Raw genomic sequence first — 25,267 nt, forward strand, 5'->3', positions numbered from 1 at the left:
GCCTTTCCGTCACGCTCCAATCACCGCTCTGATCCAAGTTGCACACCTGCAGTTTCGTCTTGCTGCGCATGTTACTAGGTCACGTTTCTCACCTGCTCTTTTTATCGTTACATGTCTGCAAATCATTCTTTCAACCTGCTGCCTGTTCTGTCTCTCCAGCTCTCTTAACGCCGGCCAATCCGCCATGTCGTCACGCAAAACGGTCTCGGTCTCTATCAAAAAGCTCGGGCGCCAACCTTGAAAGTCTGATCGCGCGGTCATAGACAGCCAACACACGCGACACGTTCACAATCGCTCTTGTTCTTTTTCCTCTCTGATTTCACACTCCTACATATTGTGATTATGCGATTTGTTATAGACCTTGAATTTTCTCCTCTTTATCGCAAGCTAGAACATGGGTGATCTTTTCCACCAGCTCGAGGTCAGCCGCCAAACTCCACCGACTACGAATTCGCTGACGCCAATCAGGCAGAATACTGTCCACCAATTGATTCCGCTCTTTTCTCTGCCATTGTCTCTGACTATGACTTGACCGATTCCAACGCCGCTACTGAGCTCAGGGCTACATTGGACGCCCTCAAAGCTACCGCTATCGAAGAAGAGGCCACGGGCTTCGATGCCTCTGGAAGCGGCACTCAACATGAAGACTACAGCCCAGGACATCCAGCTTCTGTTCCAGGATCTGCTTCTGCATCGCGCGAAACCGACATGACCAGCCTCTCCAACGGCCTATCAAGCGTTGATCTGGACTCTGAAGGCTCTCCGGACCGCGCTGAATACGATTTCGAGGCTTGCGACCAAAACACAAAAGTTTCAATTCTCAAGGAAATATTTCCTTCGCTTTCAGAGTACTCGATCTCGCACACACTCGCCCATCACGAGTCAAAATGGAAGCCCGCATTCGACGATCTACTGAACCAAGTTTATTTCGAGGAAGGCGGGACTATTGATGGAAAAGACAAGGTGTCGGCTAAGGGCGTCGATGCTTTCAGCGAGGAAAATGTAGTCAAAAGAGGTCGGAAAGGGAAGAAACGCGGCAAGAACATCAAGGTCATCGATGCTACGAGGTCATCTTCGCTGCCCACCGAATCGCGACCAGCAACAAACCAATGGCAGACTGCTAAAAGTGATGTCGATTTCATCTCGGATCGCGCAAATATCCCCTCTCAGGTTGTGCTATCGTTATACAACCAAGAAAGCCGTTCCGTCCCACGAACCATCTCGGCCATCCTCAAGACCTTCTTGCCCGAGGACACTCGATCAGAAGAACCAGAAATCCAAGTGGAAGCCTCTGCTCTGGGTCAAGAATATCCTGGACTTGCTCCCGCGTATCTGGTGGCCCTCATCAAATTGACCCAGCCATCCATTACAGCAGCCCACGAATTGGCAAAAGCCCTGACAACAAAGCCGCTCACTCATGAAACCGGCAGTCGAGTCATCATTCCGCAATACGCGCCTGTGCGAATTTTCGAAGGAGACGACTTCCCCAGCCGAAGCAGTTTCGAATCAGACACATCGACCGTCGATTTTGGGTCTGCTTCTGCCTCAACAGCAAAACTCAGGGCGGCAAGGCAAGCCGCAATGGAACAAGCACGTGCAGCATATCGCAAATCACGCTCCGATCGCCTTATGGGCGGCGCTGCCGGATATTATTCGCAGGTCGGTCGCGACCACGGGGCTGCACTGCATCAATCGCAAGCTGCAGAGGCAAACGCCATCGTTGCTGCACAGTCTTCTGCTTTCGAGATTGACTTGCACGGTGTGACTGTAGAGAATGCTGTACGTATAGCTCGGCAAAGGACGAATGCTTGGTGGAACGGACTAGGGGAGAATAAGGTCAATGGCCGAGTAGGCGCTGCTGAACGTGCCAGCGGGTTCCGCATCATAACGGGTGTGGGCAGACATAGTGCTGGTGGCAAGGGCGTCCTCGGACCGGCAGTCAAGAAAGGTCTTGAGCAAGATGGTTGGAGATTGGATGTCAGCAGTGGTGCAATCACTGTCAGAGGAAAGAACAGAACATATTAACAGATACTCGGCATCGATTGTCTGTGAGGCATTTGATACCTCAAGCTCTCAAAGCTTCTCACAAACCGTGCACGAATACGCCTTATCATCTTTCCAGCTGCCGTTACCTTATTCTGCTACAGAGCCTTGTCTCTTCCACAAAGGGTAAACTGGACCTTGTTTGGTAGATACGATTTCGTAATTCTACTGTAGATAGTGGTGGGCTTTCCTCGAATTCTTACCCTGCAGCCTCTCCTGAAGCAGATATAACAACAAGTCTTCTAGATCAATATCACTCTCCATGATATATAGCTGCGTTGTATCGCCAGGGCTGATGTCCTACAACATGATTTTGTGTTTTTTTCGAGTTGTCTATATTGTCAAGAATGGCAAGATAGCATGTCTTGCGCTTTCTATGCTTATTATCTTTTCTTTTCTTGTCTTGCTGCTTAGGGCAGTTGGATTTGTGTGAGCATAACACTCTTCTTTCCTTCAAGGTTCCACTTTGCAACACCGTCAAGTTCGGTCTTGCCTTTACGTACTAAGGGATACTTTCTTATCTTTGCAGTGCATGGCTGGAAGAGATGGTCAACGATCTCGAGGCGGTAATGGTAGAGGCTATTATCCTATCTGCCGTACACATCAAGTTCCCCATGTATTGTTGATGTCGGTCTTGCTTTTGGCGAGGCTGAAGAGTTCTGCATGCTGAAGTATGAAGACAGCCTTCGCCTTTGCCCAATATCTCCGATCTGAATGCTTGCGATGAGGTGCCATCCAAGTACTGGGTCTCCTGCGCGACGGACAACAACCTTGCGCTTCTTGTTGCGGCCTGCTTGACTGTCCACGGCCTCAAGAGTGATGTCTTCTTCGGCGATGTAGTCGACAGGCTGGCGCAGAGCTTCAAAGATGTTGCAGTAGAGTTGGCGAAGGCCAGAGATGCGCAGCTTTCGAAGATGGGTGACAGCGCCATCAGGGATCTTGGTCGGGTACTTCTTCATGGTGTCGATTACGCCAGCAGGGGTTGGACGCCAGTGACCAAGTTGAAGCTCGTTGTATCCTGGCCATGGCTCAAATGGTGCAATTTCTGTGAGGTGGGAAAAAGAACAGGGCAAATAAACAGACATCTTGAAAATTGGTCATTCGAGGCTTGGATACTTCAGACTCTACAAAACTTGCTTGCGAATCGTGTGCATTCAAAACATGCCTTCCATCACACCGTATCTTTTCAACTGCCAATGCTTCATACCTGCCATAGATTTGCAACATTTCAAAACTCCATGTCATCCTCGTCGTCTGCAGCACCTGTGTACTCATCATCACTACCTTCGCTTTGATCGACAATATCAAAGACTTCATCAGCTCTGCTGAAGTTATATCTGATGGGAGTAGATCGACGTCGGGCACTTCGTCGTCGTCGTTGCTGATCTGTGTTTGATGGTTCCGGCATTCGTTGAGAGAGACGAGGCCCTGATCGAGCGAGTCGATCGATCTCTGTTCTGGCTTCTTTTAGCTCGTGGCCTACCAGTCTGTGTTTGAACTTGCTGAGATTCTCGAGGTGAGGTTTCGGTCTAGTGGCATCCTCGAGTTCTGTTTCAGCTTCTTCGTCGCCTGTCATTTGGTTTTCTTGCGGCTCGTTGTGGTGGGGTAACTGGACGGGTCGTTGCTGTCGTTGAGGCTGAGCGGATTGCGCTCCTGTCTGGGCCTCCTCTTCGACCATTCTGTAAACATCCCCGTTGCTGCTGTCTTCGCCGTGCTCTCCGCTGTGTTCCCCTTCCTCGTCGTCCTCATCTTCGCCAGTCAGATCGATGAGCTCCCGGTCATTCGCAACATCCGCAGAGCCCGTGTGGCATTGCTTGATCGGAATCTCATCTACCAGCATCATACGCACATCCAGCCCTTTTTGCGTTCCTCTCATAAGCATCAATCTCTTCTTGTTGGCATCCAAATGCCAGTTGATATCTCCCAGGCTCGTGCAAAGACCCAGCTTGAATGCCTCTTTCACCCCGTAGAGCGTTTCCTCTGAAACATTGGTCATGGGCTCGTGAGCGGTAAGGGCGAAGGTAAAAGCTTCTGCTAGCATATTCCATCTTAATGCAGTTGTCTCAGGCAGGCCGATTACAAAGCCTCGCATCGTTTCAGAGACAAGCCTTGCGATGATCGTGTAGGGAGTCCTAACGTCGATTGAGAAGTGTCGTAGGAACTTGGCAAGTCCTTCGACCATAGGAAACGACAGAATCAGATTCTCCTTCTTAAATTGGTTTGTCAAATTGGTATTACCATCCCCTGACCGTAAGCTGTTGATTCGAAGAACCTGTTGCATGGATGGATTGCCAATTGAATGCCGTTCCAGTTCGGCAAAGGAAAAGTCGCATAGAACAGCGGTTTGAGGAATTTTTGCCCATATAAGATACTCGTGATAAGTTGAGTTGTTCCACTTTCCGGCGAAAAACCATCTCTTGCCTTTTATGCGCCAATGATATGGTCGCGCATGGTAGATCGCCTCCTTGGGAATAAAGCTACTGCAAATCACCTTGATTCTTGGGTTTGCAGTCGACTTTGCTGCCCGCGTCATAGCAAAGAATAGATTTGACGTTGTGCTGATAACTTCCGAAGGGGTTTTTACATAATTTATGTGGTTGACGATAGTGGTGAACAGGCAGCTGTTACCACAAGGTAGCGGTTCAGGTGCAGGACATGTCAGGTGGACAAACTTTCCTGCAAGTTCTCCTCCTGCTTTTGGGCCCCTTACGCCTTGAGTATCATCATCGTAGGTCCTGAACAATAGACCTGGAACCGGTGAGTGAGCTTCCTCCGGCCGAATACGACGGGGCACAACTAAATATTTGTCTGTTGCCTTCGCGAGAGGAACGCATTCGCCGTCCACGATCCTGGTTCTGGTCTCCTTGTCGTATATCGGGAATTTATCGTTTCTGCTTACGGTGCTTCGAGTTTTGAAGGTACTGACCGCTCTGCGTCGAATCTGTTCTTGAGGAAGTCCAGATTCACTTGACAAGCTAGGATGGTCCGGGGACTGGTCTGTCAACCTTGTCGTTTCGTTGGAGATACTTGGTGTCGGGGTCAAAGGTTCGATCGGAATAGTGTTTGACCCCTCATCTTCAGTGGCCGCAGCCGAAGAAGAAGAGGAAGGGGTGTTTTGGACATCGAAAGTTTGTACCCGAGTGTTTCTAGTCGATGGACGCCATTGTCTGGCCGTCGGAGTTGACTCAATGTGAGGAACATCGTTTGCAAGACACTCGTCTATCTCTCTTCTGGAGGATTCAAGCTCTTCGTCCGAGCAAGCCAGGACTTTTTGCCATGTCTTGTTGCCTACTTTTCTGTGATCCTGCCATTGTGATTCAAGCGTTCGTTGACTGATGCCATCTTCATACCCAGCAAGGATACAGTCTTCACGGTATAGCAAGTTGAAGACTTTGGAGATATCCTTTCCTAGTAGTTTTCGCTGACGGCACACAAGCAAGGTCTTTCGATGATGCTCCTTCCAGGTGAACTTCGGCGATGCAGGCTTTGACGACGTACTCGATCTTCTCGGAAGTCTTTTCTTGTTCACTCCGGCACGAGCAGCCAAGGGTGAGGATGCCTCACTACCAGAGGAAGGTGGAGTCAATGGAGTCGGGGCCATTATTGTATCAGATTCAATTCGTTGTGAAGCAGTATCGGAGCAGGCAAGAAAATATACCCCTGGGAGTTAGTAAATTGAGAGCACCACTTCAACCGCAGATAAGGAAAAAGTAAGGAAAGAGAGAAAAGTGCAAAGGAGAAGATGGTCCTCTTCTCATACTTGCGCTAACATTTCCAATGAGAACTTGTGCCATAGCCAAGTACGCTCAATTGGCAAGTGTGACATTATTGCCGCAAGCTTGCTATCGAGCACAGCTCTCATGAGGCATATTGGACTCCTCAGGCCACTTTGGAAGATCGACTGATGCTATCCTATCAAATCGATGAGGTGCAGCGGGGTGGACGGATTGAATTGACTTTTAACGGAGTAACAAAAGGAACTCGCTGCTGAGGAGAAACCCTGCTCGAACGACTATGAGGAAGCGCTCTCCGTGCGGTATCTTACAGGGTACATTACAGTAGCCAATGTTGATGTCAGCAGAGCAAGGTGGAGATAGTCGACCAAGAAGAGAGAGTTTGAGCAGAAAGCACATCTCGTGCTCAACACCCCGCGGTACCAATTCCGTCATGTTGACAACGACAACCATCAATCATACCTTCCTCACAAGGAAACAGCAACCCTTGAGTGTCATCGCAGCAGAAACACAACAGCCATGGATCGCAGCAACGCAGAAGCAACCGAATACCTCACCTCCCTGCTCAACAAAACCCTACGCCTGCACACCACTGACTCACGCATCTTCGTCGGCACCATGAAATGCACCGATCAAGTCCGCTCCTCTCTTCCCTCTCCTCTCCACCACTCTTACTAATTGGCAATCAAGGAACGCAACATAATCCTCTCCCTAACACACGAATACCGCCAACCACCAGCAAGTGTAGTCGAAGATGCAACATACCAAATGCAACTCAAAGGCGACACTGGAAATGTCAAAGTGGATATGGTCAAGAGATTTGTGGGTTTGGTTGTTGTGCCGGGGAGGTATATTACCAAGATTGAGGTTGAGGAGTGAGGGGAGTTGGAAGAGAAAGAGAAGGATGTTTATACCACTTGCCTGCGCTCGAGCTACGGCTGCCTTTGAAACGAGGTAGCTGTGCGACGACGTTAGTCTCCAGCGACCACGAGCAGGTATTGAGTGCCCAAGGATACGACCGAACCGAGGAACAGTATGCAGTAGTCACTGGTGGTTGCTGTTGCACAGCAGAGACGAGTTCACGACACACGAGCGACGAATGACACTCGACAAACGCGGACACCAATAAAATCGCTCACGCAGACTCGGCTACAAACGGGCAAAGATCATGTCACAGAGAGGAGCTGAGAGGGAGAGACATGGAACTGACATCTATGTGCTTTTGGCAGTCTTATGCCATGCCTAGATTTCTCTTGCACGGCAAACGTAATCGTGCAAGTATACTATACTTTATCCATAAGACGCCTCGCTTCCAATCCCCACCTGTTACCGCCCGGGTCGTAAATGCATTCAAAGGCCGCTCGCGTACGCATTATATGCAAAATTGATCATCGCACTTTGCTGCTCAATAATGCTCTGCTTCATCATCGTTACAGTTTGACGCCCCATACTCCTTTACCAGCGCAGACTCCTAGCCAATCGCCGCCTTGGCCGGTCAATGCGCTTTGTGGCGCCCAAGAAATGTTGTTAACCTCGTAATCGCATCTCCAGCTTGCTGAGGGGCCCTTTGCTTGAGCTTCTCCTTGAGCACCGCCGTTGATGCTGGCGCCATTGCCAGAATTGAGCAGATCCCAGACAAGTACTTGGCTGTCATCACCACCACTGGCAAGCATGCCTCGTCGGCTGGGGTTCCATTCTATTGAGTTGAGAGAAGCTGAATGCCCACGAAGTTCAAGCAGAGCTGTGCCAGGTTGTCTAGCGTCGAGAATGCGCACAATGTTTGAATCAGCAGCAAAAGTTGCTAGAAGGTGTGCATCATGTGGTGAAGCGGCAAGACGAAGAAGTGGAGGAGATGATGGTAGTCCTGCTGCTGACGATTTTGTAGGAGAAGATGGCAGAGCCGCTGGATAAAACTTGTCAAAATTGCATCTTAAAGCAGAATCCGAATGATAAATACCTTTATCTTTGTCCGACTTCTCCGAGGGTTCGTAGATAATAGTACTGTGTTCCAGGCTTCGCAAATCAAACATTCGTACACTTCCATCGGCACCACAACTGACAAACACATCTACACTGCCTGCACAGAAGCGGACATCAAAGACCTCCTTGTCGTGTGCGATCAGCTGCGTCTTCGCTGTAAGTGTAGGAATATCCCAGATAGTACAAGTCGTGTCAATGCTCGATGTTATTATAAGCTTCGGCGAGAGAGTATTCCAATCAAGAGAGGTCAAAGGAGCAGTGTGTTCAGGGGTCTTCGAATTTGAGAGGAGCGCGAGAGGCTGCAGCTTTTGGACGGAAGGATCGCGCACATTGACCGAAGCGGATCGGTTGATGTTATTGGACAGCATGGCGGGTTGAGAGGATGAGGGGAGGGACCACAGGCGCAAGTGATCGCCCGAGGTAGCAAGAAGATCGGTAGATTGTTTGGATGAAGATGGAGGCTCCCACGAAATACGCGTCACCGGGTAGGCGCATGTGGCTTCGGCGACCTTGACATAGTCGATGCCGTAGGCAGGACCGCCCATGGCTGATTGATCCTGGGAGGTGATCTGCGTGTCGACGATTTGAATCTGTAGGTCTGGTCAGTCAGGATGTTCGGTTGGATTGATCGGGACAAAGGTGCGGCGCACAAAGTTATGAGGGTCCTCGAGATAGCTGCCAATGGCCATCTTACCACAGCTATTACCGTTGGGCACCGGCCACTTGCACCAATCAAACGAGTAGGCGGCCCACGGAGCCATGTAGCTGCAGTTTGTCTGGCTAGGACCATAGTCGTAGACGGCAGCTGACTGGGTACCCGTGCGGTTGAGCAAGTCGGAATTGGTACGAGGGCGTATGTCGGCCAGGCCTAGGGGAGAGTGGCTTGACGAGGGGGTGATGGAGTTGTAAGCTTTTGTAGGAGTGGTGGAGAAAGCAATGTACTTTTGGTCGAGGCCAGCAGGACTCGAGCGCGAGTGACTGTGCTGGGGATTGAGGGTGGGAGGACGCGGCGTATACTGCTGCTGGTTGGTGTTGATGGGAGGGGGCATGGTAGGGACGGTCTGCGGAGCTGAGTAGGTTGTCGCACCGGTGGGTGGTCGCGATGACGAAGAAGAAGCGCCCGGGAGCAGAGTGTTCGGTAGAGCAGACATGTTGTGCTGTTGGGGTTGCGACGACGACGACGAGTGGGTGGGCGTGGCTTGTTGAAGGTGGATGTTAAAGTCGCCCTTCTTTGGAGTGTCGAGGCCCCCTGACATGGCGCTGCTCGCCAATGTCGTGGATGTTGATGCCGGCGCGAACGCTGATGCGCGATTACTGCCCGAAGCCGAGGGCGACGCGACCTGATCAGTAGGTTGCTGTTGTGGTTGGTGGTGGAACGGGGTTCGGTCAGGGTAATGTTGGTCTGGCTGCTGCTGGCGCTGCATGTCGGCCAACGATGATGGACTCCCGATAGCTCCAAGAGATGCTACACTCAGTCCCAGCCCTTGCGCGATCGACTTTTTGTTTGAATGCGACATGATCAGAATTCAGCTCCAACCTCCCTCTAACAACTATTGTTCAAGATCAGAAGAAGAGAACGTGATTCGTAACTCCTCCCTACCTCGTCGGGTCCCCATTACGACGACAATTTGATAGCGAACGTCAGATGTGATAGCTTGCTCCACACTTTTATGCCATCTCCTTCGAGATCCCATCAACAACTATTTTATACAAGTCACAAAGTCGACTCTTATCGATCAAACGTTTCTCTTCTCCCCGATCTATCCAAATCTCTGCCTCACCAACATGGATGACGCTGCGAGCTTTCTTCTCTTGCTTCCCCCTCCGCCATCTCCCGCGACTATTCCAGCTCTCAAAGAATTATATGGCGATACTCTTACCCAAGTCCTGAAAGAGGCCGACTTGGCTTCCAAAGAATCAGTCCAACCCTCGATTCTTGATGTTGCACTAGCTATACCTCATTTGACTGCACAAGCTTCTCTCCCGCGCGCAGAGCTCTATGCGCCCACTCAAACTATTCTTGCTGCCGTCTACAAACTTATTTGTCTGATCGCTGCTCAAGAAAACGTCAACGTCGAAGATGCTGACGGTGTTGATGTTCGTATCCTTCCTGTCGCCTGGTCTCCTCAATCTAGTTTTGATGCTTCTGCACATCCTACATCCTACGGACCTGTACTCGATTTACAGTCCCTTGCTGCCAGTCAACGCCCATGGCAATATGCATTTGGTGTAGAGAACGATCAAGGAGAGGTCTTTGTCCGCGCCTTTGTCTCTGCTAAACAGGCTGCTGCTAATCATCATTGCGACTGCCACCATACGTCTGGAACATCGAGACCTACCACAACCCCTCGCTTGACGACCAAGGAGCACCATCATGTCGCTGTTGGTGGCACTTTTGACCATCTGCACATTGGCCACAAGCTCTTACTCACTATGACTGCTTTCTCCGTTGATCAGACTCAGGCCGAGTCTATCGTCACTATTGGCATTACAAACGATGAGCTGCTCAAGAACAAGAAGTATGCCGAACAACTTGAAAGCTGGTCTGACCGTCAAGCATCAGTTCATCGTTTCCTTGATGCAATCTTGAACTTTGCCACTGCTGATGCCGCGGATCCTGTCGTAGAAGAAGTGAAGGAGCCAGGCCCAAATGGTCATGCAGTCAATGTCAAGTATCCAAATGGCCTGAGTGTCCGCTGCGTTGAGATTGGTGATCCATTTGGCCCAACCATCACTGAGAAAGACATCTCCGCTCTCATCATCTCTGCAGAAACCAGGGCCGGTGGAAGTGCTGTCAATGACAAGCGCGCTGAGAACGGATGGCCCAAATTGGAAGTCTTGGAGGTCGATGTTCTGGATGCCAAAGAGACGTCAAGTGCTGCATCGCAGCAAAACTTTGAGGGCAAGCTTAGTAGCACTGAAATCAGGAAGAAGCAGGCTCAGAAGACAGCTTCGCTCTAGAGGAAGAGTGCAATGCTAGCTAGGTTTCTGGCCGTACTATGATATCACGCCCTTTCTGACCAGCTTGGAGCTTGGGAGATAACATGATTGGCTACGAGTGGCCAGGAAATTCTCGCAGTGATGAGGCCAGTGAGGTCGAGCAACAATCAGAGGACTGCACGAGGATTCCAAATTGTACAGAAGAAGCTTCAAAACCCATGCAACATACAAAAGCCACCAAATGATGCAGGTCGGAGGCGAAAACAGTAGCTCAGGTTGATCGCACCAATGGACTACAGCAAGAAACCAAGAGAAGGCCAAGCTCTAATGCCTTAGTGATAAAACGCTTTCTGCCTACGTCAAAAGGATGTCTAGGCTCACGGCAGGTTTATCGTGGTGAAGTAGTGTAACCAGAAGTTGAATCTTGCACCATCCAGTGGCCAGCATTGCTGGGGTGTATGCATAGATGAAACAGCGATGCCATTCATGCAATTGTAAACCTTGCTCCATTTGAACAGCAGATGCATCAATCTCATGTCATCTACTAGATAGTGTGAATGGTCAAGGGGGAGTTTATCTGCCGGCATCGAGATTTGGGTGATTGCTGAAAGAGCGAAGCTGCAAATAATAGTTTCCCTTTTCAACCGGCCCTTCCCAAGATTTCGATGCTCATTCTTGTGGTCTGTACCTGCCTGTGATAAAATCAAAAGTAATGTTCGAATATGCAGCAAGCGCAATCAGCCGAAAAATGAGTAGAACGCTGCAAAGCCCCCGCTCATGGCGCACTCTCTGTCCCCTGCCACAATCTCCCCTCGAGTGCCAGCGAAGCGACCTGCATGGAAGGGGCTTTGTATAATTGCCGCTCCTCGCCCATATCACAATCACATGATCTGACTCGTATGCAGTGATGGCCCGGTCCGATCGTGACGGGCATAACATCCTGTCTTCCCGTCGGTGCGTGTTGGTGGCGTCGAATATTCAGATGCCAACAGAGGCCAACGACAGCGCACCCACCTGACCACTCCCCCAAAGACTTCCCTTTTTGCGGTTTCGACTGCTGTCGTCATGTGCCTGCAACTCGCTCAAAGAGTCTACTTGTTCTGTCGTGTGCTTCTCGAGCTTTCGTCCTCGACCCTCATTCCTTGCCGCCTTTTCGACCACTGGGTATAATGCTCTTCAAGTCAGGCTGAACAGCTACCGAAACGATTCTTCTGGCACCAAACGATACAAGTTGCGCGATGACCGGCTATCGAGGGGCCCTCGATCTATCCAATGAGCTGCTTCATGATATACTTGATCTCATAGCCGCCGACCCTGAGAAGCTCGTAAGCGTCGACAAGCGAGCATACCTATCTCAAGAAAGCTTCAGGCCGGACCCACTACCTTCTCAAGACCAGGTTGTAAACATTGGCAAGTTTAGATTGCTCTGTCGACGATTCGCTGCTCTGGGTGCTTCTCATCAGTTCGCACGTGTTACAACCAGGTTCTCGTCAAAGGGGCTTGCGAGATTAGAGGCCATCGCCGATCAGCCGCACCTGGCGAAGCATGTCAAGAAGTTCAGCTACAAGGTGCCGTATTTTTGCACACAAGGTACCAAGAAGAACGGTATCATTCAGCGCTTCTCTGGACAATTTGCTGATATGCATCCAAAGGTCGAGAAAGTATACAGTCACTTGATGCTCAAATCCAACAAAGCATCGGCAAATCTAATATCGAGAGATTCCGCTGCAAGATATACGAGCAGCAGAAAATAGTAACTTCAAAACGAGATGTCGAAGTTCTGAGGAAAGCCATGAAGGCTTTTGTCGTTTTACAGCACGTCCAGATCTTGCGGGTTCAAGATCAAGAAGACGAAAAATTGCTCACCTACATCCGTTATCACCAAAACATCAGCCACTTTGTGGAGCTCAAATGGGCGCCTGCCTGTGCGCATAGTGCAAGAACAATAGGAAATGCACTCTTGGAGTCTCGGTCACCTTGCTCGCGTTTTTCTTCGCCGATGCTGAGCCCGCAGAGCGCCCTCGTGCTGGCAGAAAATCCTACTGGCTCTTTCTCAACACTAGCGGAAAGACTTACATGTCTGGAATTGCATTTTGACGATGGCTACTTCGACGACGGCACAGACCTTGAAGTCCGCATGTTCGAACTTTCTCACCTCTTCAAGACTGTTTTCTCAGCAGCTGTAAACATGGAAGCTATTCACGTGGGCTTTCCCTCCCATCGACCCATCGGGTTACCTCTCGAAACAATCTTTCACAACGTACGCTGGAGCAGACTAATAGCTTTCGGAATACAAGGCTGGCGCTTACATTCCGACGAAATCATCGCCTTTGCCAACCGTCACAAAGACAGATTACGAGGACTAAGACTCAGAGACGTAATGCTCCGAGAAGGCAGCATGTGGAAAACCATCCTCGCCTTTTTACACACCGAAATGCGAAGACTAGATTGGGTATCGCTCAGACGCATCGACTACGCAACTCACTTCGACACAGTCTGGGAAAACGCAGGTATAGAATTACCCGACGATCCTCCTGGTGGATTGAGTTCGTCGGACTCCGAGTCTGACTCGGAAAATGATCTTTACTGGGACGAAGCTGATCAAAACGATGCAAATCACTCGACGGCATCGGACTGGGATAGCAATAACTCCGACTCGGAGCACAACAACTCAGACTCGGATGATGAAGAGCGCGGGAGAGCAGCCCATGAGATGGATTTCCCGCCTTTGAACTCGCCGGATACGCCAAACTCTGTGCCTTGGTGCAATTGCAATGGTAGAGCTTTCCCGGTTGATGTTGACGCTCTGGGAGATGATGGTATCAGTGTCGATACCAGGAAATGGAAGATGTGGGAGAAGTGGGTGCTGGGTAGATGTCCTGAGCATGATCTAAGGTGATTAGGGAGGAAGACTTGGTGAGCGTACGGTACGTGTCGGATCTGTTGTTGAAACACACTCATCTCTGTTGTTCTTTCGTGGAGCAGGAAAAGCATTATTAATTCAAAGTCTCAGGCGCTTTGGCAATATCACAAGTGGTAGATTAGCAAAGGGCATCACAATTAAGCTTGGAACAGATCAACGAAGGTGAAAGGATTGCATTTTTTGATCATTCCGGATATCACATAAACCTGTTGTTTTTTGTCTGTGAAAAGAAAGTTTCAGAGAGCCAACAATTCCATGGCTCCGCCTTCAAGGGTAAAAGGGCACAAAACAAACGCCCCGGTAAATGCAAACTCCTTCTCGTGTCTTGCTCCACGCTTTGTGCTTTTTCTTCTACACACGCTCAGTCGTAGCCAGGACCGCCATCACCAGCAGGAGTCTCGGCATTCCAGGCTCCAGGCGTTTCAGGGAAGGCGCCTGGTGTAGGTGCTGCCGCCGGAGTGCGGTATTGACCATATCCAGGCGTGGGTTGATCCAAGTTGCCAGGAGTGGGTGCACTAAAGCCAGGTGTGGGAGCATCCATGCCATAAGCCGGAGTTTTCGAGCCCGATTCGTAGGCTGTGCCGCCGCCGTGGTATGGTGTGCGGGTGTTTGGGTTCCATGTGCCCTATAGTATGTCAGTTTTGTGTTCGCAAAGTATTGATGAGTGGACAGGGACTTACTCCTCCGTACGCGGTGCTGCCTCCGTAGGATGTCTGGCCTCCATAAGACGTTTGACCTCCATATGTGGTTGCTCCGCCGTAAGCTGTGGTACCTCCACTTCCTCTCTGCCATGCCGGCACGCTGCTCGCTCCGCTACCGCCATAAGCAGTTCTTCCACCTGCACCTGCGCCAGCCCATGCAGGAGTGCGACCGCCAGCTGCAGGCTTCCATGCAGGAGTACGTCCACCGTCTGACGCTCTAGGTGTAGCTCCGAATCTACCAGGAGTTGCGCCTCCCCATGCCGGAGGTCTGCCGCCAGCACCACCAGCTGGTGGAGCACCAGGACGTTGGCCTGCGTTTTGCTGAATGACAGCACCAGTGACCGGATCTCTGACAGTCAGGAAGTCTTTGCTGATGGAGATGATTTTTTTACTACCATGAACCTCTACACGCGCATGAGTGTCTGTGCTGTCCTTGACAATTCCCAAAAGACCTTTGTGAGGACCTCTGCGAATGGTGCAAGTCTTGCCAATGAGTCTGTCACGACCCATCTGGCGTGGTGGCGGCATAGCTTGAGCACCAGCCTGTTGAGCTCCGGGACGCTGTAGTGCTGGGTTCATCTTCATAAGACCAGCTTGAGCCGAGGCAACTCTGCCACCCTTGGCTGCAACAGTCTTGACATTGTTTGTGCGGACAACGAAGACACCAGCGTTGTCGGTCTGTTCTCGGTTGTGTGCGAAAAGGAAGTTGCGATGGATGTGGAGAACGCGACCTTGTCTGCCTTCACCACCTTCCTCCTTGACAGTATCGTCGATGTGGATCTCGGAACCCTCACGGTCAGTGGCAACAGCATTCTTGCGGCGCTCGAGCTTGTTAGAGATGTTTGAAGGGAGAAGAGATCTAACTGTGCCAGTCTGGTCGAGCACACGAAGTGATTCGCGATCCACCTTGATCACACAGGCTACAGTCGAAGCGTCAAGCTGGACAAGTTCGTGCAGGTCGTACTTTCCAACACCAACCTGACCGCCTGAATCTGTAGCGACACGCAAGTCTTTGCTAAAGACGGTGATCTCGGTTTGATTTGAGTCAGTCAAAATGGTGACACGGTCTTCGACAATCTTGACAACCATTCCGACTTCATCAAAGTACTTGCTGCCGCCAATGACCTTGACGTGATCACCCTCTCTAAAGAGCTTACGTAGGCCCTTGACTGGAGATTCGATAATTTGACCAGAAAGCTCACCAGACGAGACAAGAATGCGCACGATGTCCGAATGTACTGAAACAGCCTTTCCGACGACACCACGTTGTTCGCCTTGCCAGATCTCGACATGATCACCAGGGAGGAAAGCGCCAGAGCTGTTGCTTTTGATAGTAGCAGCGAGAGCAGACAGGTCCAGATTCTCAGTTCCATCCTCGGCGTCAGCAGCAAATTTGGTGACTTCTTCCAGGGTAGGGTTGACGTCCTCGGACTGCAAGTGGTTAGCCTTGTAATCCTTGATGAGGAAGCCGTCAACGTAGGTGTCGTTCATGTATGTCCAGGTGTTCGCGGTGAAGCCAGTGCCCTTTGTCAGGTAACGACCATGACGCTTTCTTGCTTCATTCTCGCTGAAAAGACGCTGTGGCGGACGAGGGCCAGTATTTGCGCCAAAACCGCCCCGCTTGCGCTTGCTGTCGACAGCGGCGTTGATATCTTCATTCAAACCATAGTCCAGACGAGGAATAAGGCGAAGTGTAACCTCTGTGCCGTTGGATTCAACCTCGTCGATTTGAGCCAGATCACCAGCGTACTTGCCGCGCTTAACACGGACGTACATGCCAGGTTCAAGAGATTTGCTCTTGCGAGTGCGGAGGAGATCGGGCATCTCAGTGATAGGGACCATCATAGGCTTGGTGCCCATGTAGACGTTTTGAAGCCCCTCGAGAGCATTTGTGACATGTTCAACAACAAGAGCTTCGCAGTAGAGGTTGCCAGCCATGACTCCACCTCTTTCAAATGCTGAAATAAGCTGCAACGGCTCCCTTGTACCTGCGCGGTCCTCGATACGCTTCATGATGGCAAAGACAACTTCTCGTTCCTTGCCAGGCTTACATTTGAGGCGCCAGATTTTCGGATCATCGACACTGGGGAGTAGCAAACGCTGAGGCACGACGGCTGAATCGACATTGGCAGCTCTGTTTCTTCCATAACGTTCCTTCAAGGCCTGTGCTTGTTTCTCGGCATCCATGCTAGCAGCCAGATCGCGTTGTCTGTCGAGTTCGCGATGCTTGCGGTCGTCACGTTCGGCGCCTGCGGGAAGCTCGAGCAAGTCGTCAGGGTGCATCTCCTCGCCAGCAATTTCGTCGTCCTCGTCGGGCTCCTCCTCGTCTTCATCGTCCACTTCGGCTTCGACATCGAGGAACTGGTTACGGGGACCCTTGCGACGACGTTTACGGGGATGGCCCTAGAAGCAAGAGTTAGCAGCACAGGGATAGCAGTGGGCCAGGAAAACGCACTATGTCCTCGTCCTCTTCATCTTCCTCGTCATCCTCTTCATCTTCGTCGTCCTCTTCTTCATCATCGTCGTCATTGTTTGCGCGACGCCTACTCGGGGCATCGTCATCGTCTTGGTCGTCTGCTTGGGCAGATGAACGGCGAGCATTGGGTTGAGCATCATCGTCATCGTCCTGGTTGTCGTCCTGTCCCTGATCATTATCGTCGTTGTTGTCGGCTTCGTCATCAGAGGCGACAGCAGGGGCAGGGTTGAATTCCTCCTCATCATCTGAGGCATCGCCAAAGTCTTGGTTAAGGAAGGACATTGTGAAGTATGCTGCGTGGAGGAAGCGACGCGGCGACGCTAAGGAGAAAGTTGGAGTTCAATCGGCTGTCGAGTAGGAATAGTGAAAGTGACAGTTGATTGTTGAATGGTGAATGGTTGGAAAGCGATCAAGGCAGGGCGATGAGTGGTTGTTGTAGAAGGAAAGTTGACTCGGAGAGCAAGATTGTCGTGTCGCTGACGCTGTTGGTGGATGCTCCAGAAACGTGCAATGGGCAATGCTCCAAAGCGGCTCTTCCCGCACCGTCACCAAAGCAGCGGGCAGCTCTTTCTTTGTTCACTCTTCTTCATTTCTCACAGTTCCTGCCATAAGTCGTCCGACCAATCAGGCATCTGTCACTCAGGCCTGTCTCGAAGCATGCATGCTGCTGACCTTCATACAGCAATAGCCACAATATCGTAGCCCACCAAAAGCACTCCGGTCCTTGCAGACCGAACCACCAAGTTTGTCTTGTTTGCAGTCCATTCATGTGTTCACATGATAGTAGTCCGAGTTGACCAAGGACACGACAACAGTAGGTTTCTTTGCTTTGAACACTCACCACCTGGATATCTCTGTGTAATACTTGTTCTGTTATCATATGTTTATCAGACATGGAGGGGTATGACTGCTTCTGACGATACAACCATGACGCAGTAGACAGACTGACTTGATTACAGTTCATCATGGCTCTCTAATGCGCTTCCTCGCTACTCTCCCTCGTCTTTGTCGCCCGACACTCGTCGCCGTTCCAAGAACCCTCGATGGCGTACTCCTTCTCCGATGGCTGCTTCTGCCGTACCTCAACCCATCGTAAATAGCATCTATGTCCCCACAAGTTCGCACTCTCATGCCGGCCCCTCCACTCAGACCGACGATACTCTCTTGCTTTTCCGACGGAAACAGCGCGAGCTTGAAGCTCACTTGCAAGTCCTCCTCGATGCACAAGCTGATGCCCTCCTCTCTGGTCTTGATGCACCACCGACCTCTGCTGCAGAAGACGATGGCTTATCGACAGGCTCCAGCACACCGACTGCCAGTGCCCTCAAGGCAAAACCACACTCTTCCTCAAATTCAGAGAAGATTGACCTCCGTCATGCCAGGATCGGCTTGTATGCCACTATGCGACGTCTGGCACAACTCAAATCTCAGGAGTCTCAGTATCTGGCTCCAAGCCTCGAGCACTTCGCGTCTGTTGTCGACCAACTTGACGCCTGGCAGAAGAAGTGCAACGCTTTACAGTCACGCGCTTCTCAAATACGCTCTGGTGATGAACACAACCGTGCTCTTGACTTGCACAAACAAGCAGATGATATGCAAACCGAGATCAACGATCTCGAAACCAGGCTAGCTCGCTTGAAAGCTGATCAGCGCAAGTTGAGGGCTGAGGCGCAGGAGATTGAGAACACTGTTGACGCCCGCCTTGCATCGTACACGGAAAGCCTAGGCATCGTTGAGGACTCTATACGAGGTTTCCTTCACAACGATTCTGCAAGTCACTGGTCAGCTATCGTCAATGTTACAGACATGGACCGCTTTTGGCGTTCACCTTCTCAAGGTCGAACTCTGGAATCTGCGAAGGACATCTTCAGTCGGGAGCGAGATTCGCTGGTTGAAAAGCGTCATGTTAGCGATGCTGAGCGTGAGGCGCTTGAAGAAGGTGCTCTCGTTTGGAGAGATGCTGTGAAGCAAGTTTCTGCCTTCGAAAGGTCGCTTGCAAAGGCTATGTCGCGCATGGGAAAAGAGTCGCAATCTCAGGTTGATTCCCCCACAGAAACGAAGGAGCTACTCACTATGCTCGAGCAGACTACTACAGAGCTTGAGAACAAGCACAAGCTTGCCGAGGCACGCAGTTGGAAGCTCTTGGTTGCAGCAATTGGTGCAGAACTCGAAGCTTTCTTGAAAGGAAAACAGATACTCGAAGCTGCACTTGCTTCCGCAGCTGATGAGGCGAATGTCGAAGAGACAAAAGGAGTCTCAGGTAGTTCTGGTCAGTTGGAAGGAGCCCAGACTCCTAGAGGCAGTAAGCATGATGATGGTGAGGCAATTCGCGATTTGGATGAGGCTTTTGCAGCAAAGCGTCCTACACACAGCATTTCAGACACGGATACTGAAGACGATGGTCCCGACCCAGAACTTTTGATTTCGCATCAGGATACGGATACGGAGTAATGATGATACCCGTTAGATATCTATTATGTGTTATGAATCGCTTGGAGACAGGCACGACATGATTTAATGATTATTAGCACAATTCTCGTAAAGATACTCTTACTGTACGTTTTCTCCTTGGTGGCCATTCAATCTCTTTAGATGTTTCCTCATTATGGAATGTCGACTGGCTACATTGACTCCGGGATCGCTGATTCGCGATCACTGCTAGTCATTACGAGAGAGTACGGCCGGGGTTCCTGACTTCCCTCCGCGGCATCTTCGAACACTCCTGACTTCACGAGCACATGATGCGCAAATCGTATATAAGATATTTATCGTCTCCTCTAACATGACACGTACACAATTATGACAGACAACACGCCTGTTTATTGTTTTACCATTCCGTCGGTGAACGACGGCACGCTTCTGGATTGTCGAATATACCACCCTGTCTCCCTTCAAGAACCGCAGTCAGCACAGCAACACACGAGAAAAGCTGCCCTAATCGCACATCCCTATGCGCCTCTTGGAGGCTCTATGGACGATGCTGTCGTGACGACCGTGGTAGACCAATTACTTGATCTCGATTTCGTCGTCGGAACATTTAACTTTCGGTATTGCTTTGCTTTGAACCTAACCTGTAGTTGCAGCACTGAATCATAAACAGGGGTGCCGCGAACTCTCATGGTAGTACCAGCTGGTCTGGCAAGGCCGAACGAGATGACTATATCTCGGTCGCCGGACACCTGCTATTCTACATGAACCAGATACACACACCACGGATCAAGGATACAACTTCTGCACAGTCTCCCACCGAGAACGATTCGAATATCCCTTCTGAACACATCATTCTGATCCTGGGTGGATACTCCTATGGCTCCTTGATTGTCACGCACCTCCCACCAACTTCAGAGATTCTGACCATGTTCCGGGAAACACAAGCGTCAACGTGGACCTCTGATATTCTAAAACGGGCTAAGGAGCTGGCTCTACAAACAAACACATTACTCTCCAATCAAGCAGATACTCGAGGTAGATTACCAGGTTCACCACTACGGAAAAAGCACAAGCGCCAATCAAGTTCTCAACATTCAATCGTATATGGTGGCAGCGATAGTCCCTCTCCTGCAGACCGCCACAGCATGGATCTGGTGCACAAGGGTATGGAAGTACCGGCACGAATCAGACATGCGATCCATCGCAGTCATAAGCACTCATCATCCTCAACCCAAACCCTTTCCTCAAAATCCTCACAGAGAACCATTTCTACCGGAAATGTACCTACACTGGAGAGCTTGCCTCACGTCTTGACACACTATCTCTTGATCTCACCTCTACTACCACCCTTGGCCAGTTTTCTCTCTCTGTCGACGTCGAATCTGATGTTCTGGCGCCATGCTGATCACATAGCGCATAACTTGGTGAGGCATCCTACATTGGTCATTTTTGGCACCAAAGATGCGTTCACTTCTTCACACAAGATGGATGTTTGGTGCAAGAAGATGAATGCGTTGTCACTTCAGAATGCTGGTATTGAGGGGCAATCGTGCTTCAAATGGAAGAAGGTCGAGGGTGCTGGTCACTTTTGGAGAGAGCATGGAGTGGAAGCGCAATTGACGGATAGTCTACGGGGATGGGTGCACGAAGCAGTCAAACAATGATGACTATTATAATTTCCATGGCACTTCTTGAATAAGTACAAATTTTAGAATCTGCTGTCCAGAGAGCAAGATGATTGTGATAGAAGACGAAATGTAGAGCTTCGGTGCATCGGCGCGGCGCGTCATGCCCGCCATCGTCACTGCCATTTTGCTCCATGCTTCAGCACCCTCTAACTTTTTGATTTCTACAACAACATTAAATAACCCAGACAACCCACACAATGCCGCCAAAACGCATGACAGCAAATCCTCTAGCGCCTCTGCGCTACCGTCCAGGAAAAGCAGTCGGCCAGGACGAATCCTCATCCTCAGAAGAAGAATCCGGCTCCGAATCAGAAACCGAGCAACAACAACAAAAGACAACCACAACAAGCGCACCTCCAAAAGCAACCTCATTCCCGAAATTCAATTCAAGTATCAGTAAAGCTGAGCTTGAGCGACGGAGACAAGAAGCCCAGGCATCAAGGGCGCGTGAAGCAGAGTTGGCGCAAAAAGCCCAAGAAGGCTTTGAGACTGCATCAGAGAGTGAAGCTTCTGGCAGCGAGGAAGAATCCGAGTCCGACGAAGACGAGGAAGACGACGACTCTGAGGAGGAAGCACCAGCCCGTAAATTCGTCGCTCCGACTTTCGTCTCCAAAGCCCAACGCAAGAACACCGCAACAACAGCACCACAACAATCCGAAGAAGAGTTAGCAGCAGAGGAGGAACGCAAACGCAAAGAAAAAGCCGACGCCCTCCTCCAAGCCCAAATAGAAAAAGACGCACAGGCACGAGCAGCAGGCCGCAGAGCCTGGGATGACGAAGATCCAGATGCCATAGAAGACATCGACGACACCGACAACCTAGACCCCGAAGCCGAACTCGCAGCCTGGAAACTGCGAGAACTACGTCGAGTCAAGCGCGACCGCGAAGCCATCGAAGCCGCCGAAAAAGAACGCGAAGAAATCGAACGACGACGCAACTTAACAGCCGAACAACGAGAAGCAGAAGATGCAGCACATATCGCCGCGCAAAAAGAAGAAAAAGAAGGGAGAGGTCAAGCAGGGTTTATGCAGAAATACCACCATAAAGGTGCGTTCTTCCAGGACGACGAACAACTTGCGGAAATCTCCAAACGCGATATTATGGGTGCGAAATTCCAGGATGATTCAGGGAATCGTGAGATCTTGCCGCAGTATATGCAGATCCGCGATATGACGAAATTGGGCAGGAAGGGAAGGACGAAATATAAAGATCTGAAGGCTGAAGATACTGGACGGTGGGGTGCTGATGATTATGATAGAAGAGGCGGTCCTGGTTATGGAGGTGACAGGTACAGAGACAGAGAAGGGGCTACAGGTGCAAATGCTTCTGTTGTGGGAGAGAGGCGGAGGAGAGACGATGATCGTGGTGGTCGTGATGAGAAGAGGCCACGCTACGATTGATCTTTGCGAATGTTGCATCAAACGACCTTTACGATGAACACACGATCAACCATTTTTCTTTTCGAACAGAACTTTGTCTGCAATGCGCAGCGCTGCTCTTCATATTAGTCTGTCTCTCAGCGAAGCACTGTACCCGTTACTGGCACTCGTATTTCGATAAACACATCAAGAAGGTAGGCTACTGTATTCTCTTGCATGACTGTCATCTGCTGTCTGCTGTTCTACAGTGTAGTGAAGACTTCACCTCGCTGTGATACAGTAAGTTTCGTTCCATCTCTTCTCCTTCTCACAACAGTCTCATGCCTTCACTTTCAATCATTCTCCTCGTAGTCCTTCCTCCTCTTCGTTCTCTTTCATGCATCGTGTCGTGTACATTCTTATTCCAGCAGTCGACTTGGGGGCGAACATATCAGTTGGCAGACAGCGAAGCGACGTCCTCGCCAATCTGGCCGATGGCAGCAAGCTTGCGCTGGGCCTCGATGAAGTTGCTTCTCTCCTGCTGCAACTCCTTGCGACGGATCTCACGCTCGCGGTCCTCAGCAAGTAACTCCTTGCAGCGATCCTGTGCGTCGCGAGTCTCAACCTCCAGACCAACCTTCAACTGTTGCAGCAGGTTGGTCTCGAGCTCGTGCAGCACCTCTGCTTGAACACCCTGCACAACAACATCAAGGAAGCGAGACAGAGCGACATTGTGGTAGCCTCTAACCTTGGCCATAACCTTGATCTCCTCGGCGAAAGGGTCGTCGCTGAGCTCGCCCTTGGCCTTGTTGTCGGCTTTGGCCCTCTTCTTGCGTTCGCTCTGATCGACCATGATCTTGCCAGCAGCGCGGTCTGCATCTTCGGTCTTCTCGACAAGTCTCTGTGTAGCACGTCCCTCCAGAAGAATTTGGAGTTCCTTGTCGTGGTGGTATTTGAAACCCTCTGTGTTTAAGGTCAGAGGCTTGCGCTGTTCTCGGTCCAAAGCGCGCTTTGCCTGTTGCAGCTGGTCGCGCATGGTGTCGGCTACGAAGGCTTTGACGATTTTTCTGGCCTCGGTGAAGAAGGCGGTGTTGAGCCATTGAGCACAAGCCTCTTCGAGCAAGCGGTCCAGAGTGTTTTGAATCTCTTGATGGACACTGTTGATGAACTCGAGCATAGGTTGCTCCCAACCGACAAGAGTCTGCTTGCGAAGGTGGTCGACAGCAACAGGATCAACCTCGCCAGGAACACTCGAAGCTGTCAGTCTGCTCAGAGTATCGCGCACTTCAAGCAAGCGGAATGTCTTTCTCTTTGTCGTCATGGAGATTGAGTTGTTTCTGGGGGCAGTAGCGTCAGACTTAATCTTCTTTGCAGTCGAAGTGGTTGGAGTGTCAAAGTCGGCTCTTCTCTTCTTTTGAGATTTGGACTCAATGCTAGGGCAAGGAGTGCCGATAGCATCGTCGTCAGAAAGCAGAGAGAAAGTAGGTGTCTCGACTGCTTGACGAAACTCTTCAGGAGTTGCAACAACAAGACTCGGACGCAGCTTTTGCAAGTTTGATTGAAAGGTGGTAGCCAGTCCCTTGAGGGAGTTGTGCATTTCGTTGTGAGGATAAGCTCCCTGTGCGTGCTTCTCGACCGCAACGCGGAAGGTTGTCAGCGCCTCGAGCACCTTACCAAGAGCATTCTCGGGTGGGTCAGGGTAACCAGCAAGCTCTGTTTCAACCTCTTGGAGGTGGGCATCAACAGTTCTAGTGATCTTAGGCAAAGTGACCAGGATTTGATTGGTCAATTTGATGGAGAGGAAATCGCGGAGCTTGAAAGTTCCAAAGCGCTCCTGGAAGTCTTGCAGCTCAGTGTTCCATGGAGCTTGAGTAAAGAATTGATTTTCGGACTCGCGAGCATCTTCGGCGGAGATGTTGTTGTTGAGCTCCAACTGGTTGGGTTGCTTGGTGACGAAGTAGCCGTGTCCGACTGCAAATGCGTCGCCATGTAGAACATTCTTGATGTGTTGGGCTCTGCTGCCGGGCGGCCAGCGGTCAGGCTTGGTAAGACAGCCAACGGTACGCGCCAAAGCACCTTCACACTCGTCGATCAGTTTGGCTCCACTTGAATTGGCGAAGTCTGACTCCATAGAACGAGCAAGCAGGATCAGCGAGTTTCCTTGGTTGATGTGGTCAATGACAAAATTCTCGACAAGATTGACGAGCCATTTGTCCTTAGCAGTTGTCATCTGACGGACAACTCCTGGCAGATCGATGAACGACAGACTAGGCTGTCCCGGTGCAGTGATGTCGAGAATAATCTTGTTCGGCGAGAATTCGACCAACATGGGCATTTCATCCACAGAGATTGCGTTGTTAAGATAACTCAAAGGGTTGTCGCCTGGGTTGAGGGTAGCGCGCTGCGCACGGCTAAGGATGTTCTCAAGGTCGTTCTTGTCATTGACAATGGCGAAGTCGATGGTTGCTGGGGTGTGGTTCTCACGCCATTTACCATAGCGCTCGCGGCCGTCGACGATGGCGTCTGGGTCGTACGAAAACTTCTGTTGCAGTGAGACCTCACAAGACCAGGCGGCGGCATCTGGTTCTGAAGAGGAATACAGAGTGATCTGGAGAGGGCATCTGGTGCATGTGCCGTCGCTGCGAGGGACTTTGATACCACTGATACCCTCGATCAGCTAGTCTAGAGTTAGATAAGCCGTGCAATTTAGGAGGTGAAAGATCTTACAGAGCTCTTTCCAGCAGACTGATCGCCGACGACAACGATCTTGGGCAGGGGCAAGTTCGTGGTCTCAACTCCAAGTTGTTCCAGCTCCTTGATCAACTGAACCAGTTTCTGCACAGGGCGACCCAGAAGGTCGAGCTGCGCGCCAGCGGCCTGAGGGGCTTGATCTTGACCGTTGCTCATGTCGAAGGCACCAGGCGCGGGTGGAGGCGCGGCCATGGTGGAAGTGTCAGAGGTAGTGTAGGAGGAAGTGTCGGATGGCGCAGAGTA

The 25,267-nt window shown here is 50.8% G+C and overlaps 12 protein-coding genes across 12 annotated transcripts; 7 read left to right on the forward strand and 5 right to left on the reverse strand.

Annotated features, from left to right (window-relative positions):
• Positions 1 to 394: 394 nt before the first annotated feature.
• On the forward strand, positions 395 to 2,025 carry M437DRAFT_52015 (uncharacterized protein; the record flags this gene model as incomplete). The annotated part of the gene is made up of 2 exons (XM_041022281.1): positions 395 to 421; positions 469 to 2,025. 2 exons carry the CDS (start codon positions 395 to 397, stop codon positions 2,023 to 2,025), a joined length of 1,584 nt encoding a protein of 527 aa, XP_040878410.1.
• A 605-nt stretch (positions 2,026 to 2,630) lies between these two features.
• M437DRAFT_85838 (uncharacterized protein) lies at positions 2,631 to 3,128 on the reverse strand (the record flags this gene model as incomplete). The annotated part of the gene is made up of 1 exon (XM_041028352.1): positions 2,631 to 3,128. One exon carries the CDS (start codon positions 3,126 to 3,128, stop codon positions 2,631 to 2,633), a length of 498 nt encoding a protein of 165 aa, XP_040878411.1.
• A 767-nt stretch (positions 3,129 to 3,895) lies between these two features.
• On the reverse strand, positions 3,896 to 5,644 carry M437DRAFT_52219 (uncharacterized protein; the record flags this gene model as incomplete). Its single annotated transcript, XM_041022318.1, has 2 exons — positions 3,896 to 5,048; positions 5,259 to 5,644. Coding segments are annotated over 2 exons (1,539 nt in total), but the record flags the coding sequence as incomplete, so codon positions are not given.
• A 652-nt stretch (positions 5,645 to 6,296) lies between these two features.
• M437DRAFT_76534 (uncharacterized protein) lies at positions 6,297 to 6,656 on the forward strand (the record flags this gene model as incomplete). Its single annotated transcript, XM_041026643.1, has 2 exons — positions 6,297 to 6,413; positions 6,468 to 6,656. The coding sequence occupies 2 exons, from the start codon at positions 6,297 to 6,299 to the stop codon at positions 6,654 to 6,656; spliced, it is 306 nt and encodes a 101-aa protein (XP_040878413.1).
• A 551-nt stretch (positions 6,657 to 7,207) lies between these two features.
• M437DRAFT_10562 (WD40 repeat-like protein) lies at positions 7,208 to 8,977 on the reverse strand (the record flags this gene model as incomplete). Its single annotated transcript, XM_041018574.1, has 3 exons — positions 7,208 to 7,680; positions 7,735 to 8,347; positions 8,408 to 8,977. Coding segments are annotated over 3 exons (1,656 nt in total), but the record flags the coding sequence as incomplete, so codon positions are not given.
• Positions 8,978 to 9,563: 586 nt separating this feature from the next.
• Positions 9,564 to 10,700, forward strand: M437DRAFT_15029 (uncharacterized protein; the record flags this gene model as incomplete). Its single annotated transcript, XM_041018791.1, has 1 exon — positions 9,564 to 10,700. A coding segment is annotated over one exon (1,137 nt), but the record flags the coding sequence as incomplete, so codon positions are not given.
• A 1,235-nt stretch (positions 10,701 to 11,935) lies between these two features.
• M437DRAFT_67337 (uncharacterized protein) lies at positions 11,936 to 13,596 on the forward strand (the record flags this gene model as incomplete). The annotated part of the gene is made up of 2 exons (XM_041024922.1): positions 11,936 to 12,287; positions 12,350 to 13,596. 2 exons carry the CDS (start codon positions 11,936 to 11,938, stop codon positions 13,594 to 13,596), a joined length of 1,599 nt encoding a protein of 532 aa, XP_040878416.1.
• A 385-nt stretch (positions 13,597 to 13,981) lies between these two features.
• On the reverse strand, positions 13,982 to 17,079 carry M437DRAFT_52118 (transcription elongation factor Spt5; the record flags this gene model as incomplete). Its single annotated transcript, XM_041022301.1, has 3 exons — positions 13,982 to 14,245; positions 14,301 to 16,724; positions 16,777 to 17,079. 3 exons carry the CDS (start codon positions 17,077 to 17,079, stop codon positions 13,982 to 13,984), a joined length of 2,991 nt encoding a protein of 996 aa, XP_040878417.1.
• A 795-nt stretch (positions 17,080 to 17,874) lies between these two features.
• M437DRAFT_14829 (uncharacterized protein) lies at positions 17,875 to 19,008 on the forward strand (the record flags this gene model as incomplete). Its single annotated transcript, XM_041018782.1, has 1 exon — positions 17,875 to 19,008. A coding segment is annotated over one exon (1,134 nt), but the record flags the coding sequence as incomplete, so codon positions are not given.
• A 588-nt stretch (positions 19,009 to 19,596) lies between these two features.
• On the forward strand, positions 19,597 to 20,891 carry M437DRAFT_51869 (uncharacterized protein; the record flags this gene model as incomplete). The annotated part of the gene is made up of 3 exons (XM_041022256.1): positions 19,597 to 19,844; positions 19,898 to 20,327; positions 20,523 to 20,891. 3 exons carry the CDS (start codon positions 19,597 to 19,599, stop codon positions 20,889 to 20,891), a joined length of 1,047 nt encoding a protein of 348 aa, XP_040878419.1.
• A 221-nt stretch (positions 20,892 to 21,112) lies between these two features.
• On the forward strand, positions 21,113 to 22,315 carry M437DRAFT_76541 (uncharacterized protein; the record flags this gene model as incomplete). The annotated part of the gene is made up of 1 exon (XM_041026644.1): positions 21,113 to 22,315. The coding sequence occupies one exon, from the start codon at positions 21,113 to 21,115 to the stop codon at positions 22,313 to 22,315; it is 1,203 nt and encodes a 400-aa protein (XP_040878420.1).
• A 469-nt stretch (positions 22,316 to 22,784) lies between these two features.
• M437DRAFT_13112 (P-loop containing nucleoside triphosphate hydrolase protein) lies at positions 22,785 to 25,135 on the reverse strand (the record flags this gene model as incomplete). The annotated part of the gene is made up of 2 exons (XM_041018698.1): positions 22,785 to 24,950; positions 25,001 to 25,135. Coding segments are annotated over 2 exons (2,301 nt in total), but the record flags the coding sequence as incomplete, so codon positions are not given.
• Between the last annotated feature and the right edge of the window lie 132 nt (positions 25,136 to 25,267).

Source organism: Aureobasidium melanogenum, assembly GCF_000721775.1.
Source record: "Aureobasidium melanogenum CBS 110374 unplaced genomic scaffold scaffold_15, whole genome shotgun sequence".
NCBI lineage: Eukaryota > Fungi > Ascomycota > Dothideomycetes > Dothideales > Saccotheciaceae > Aureobasidium > Aureobasidium melanogenum.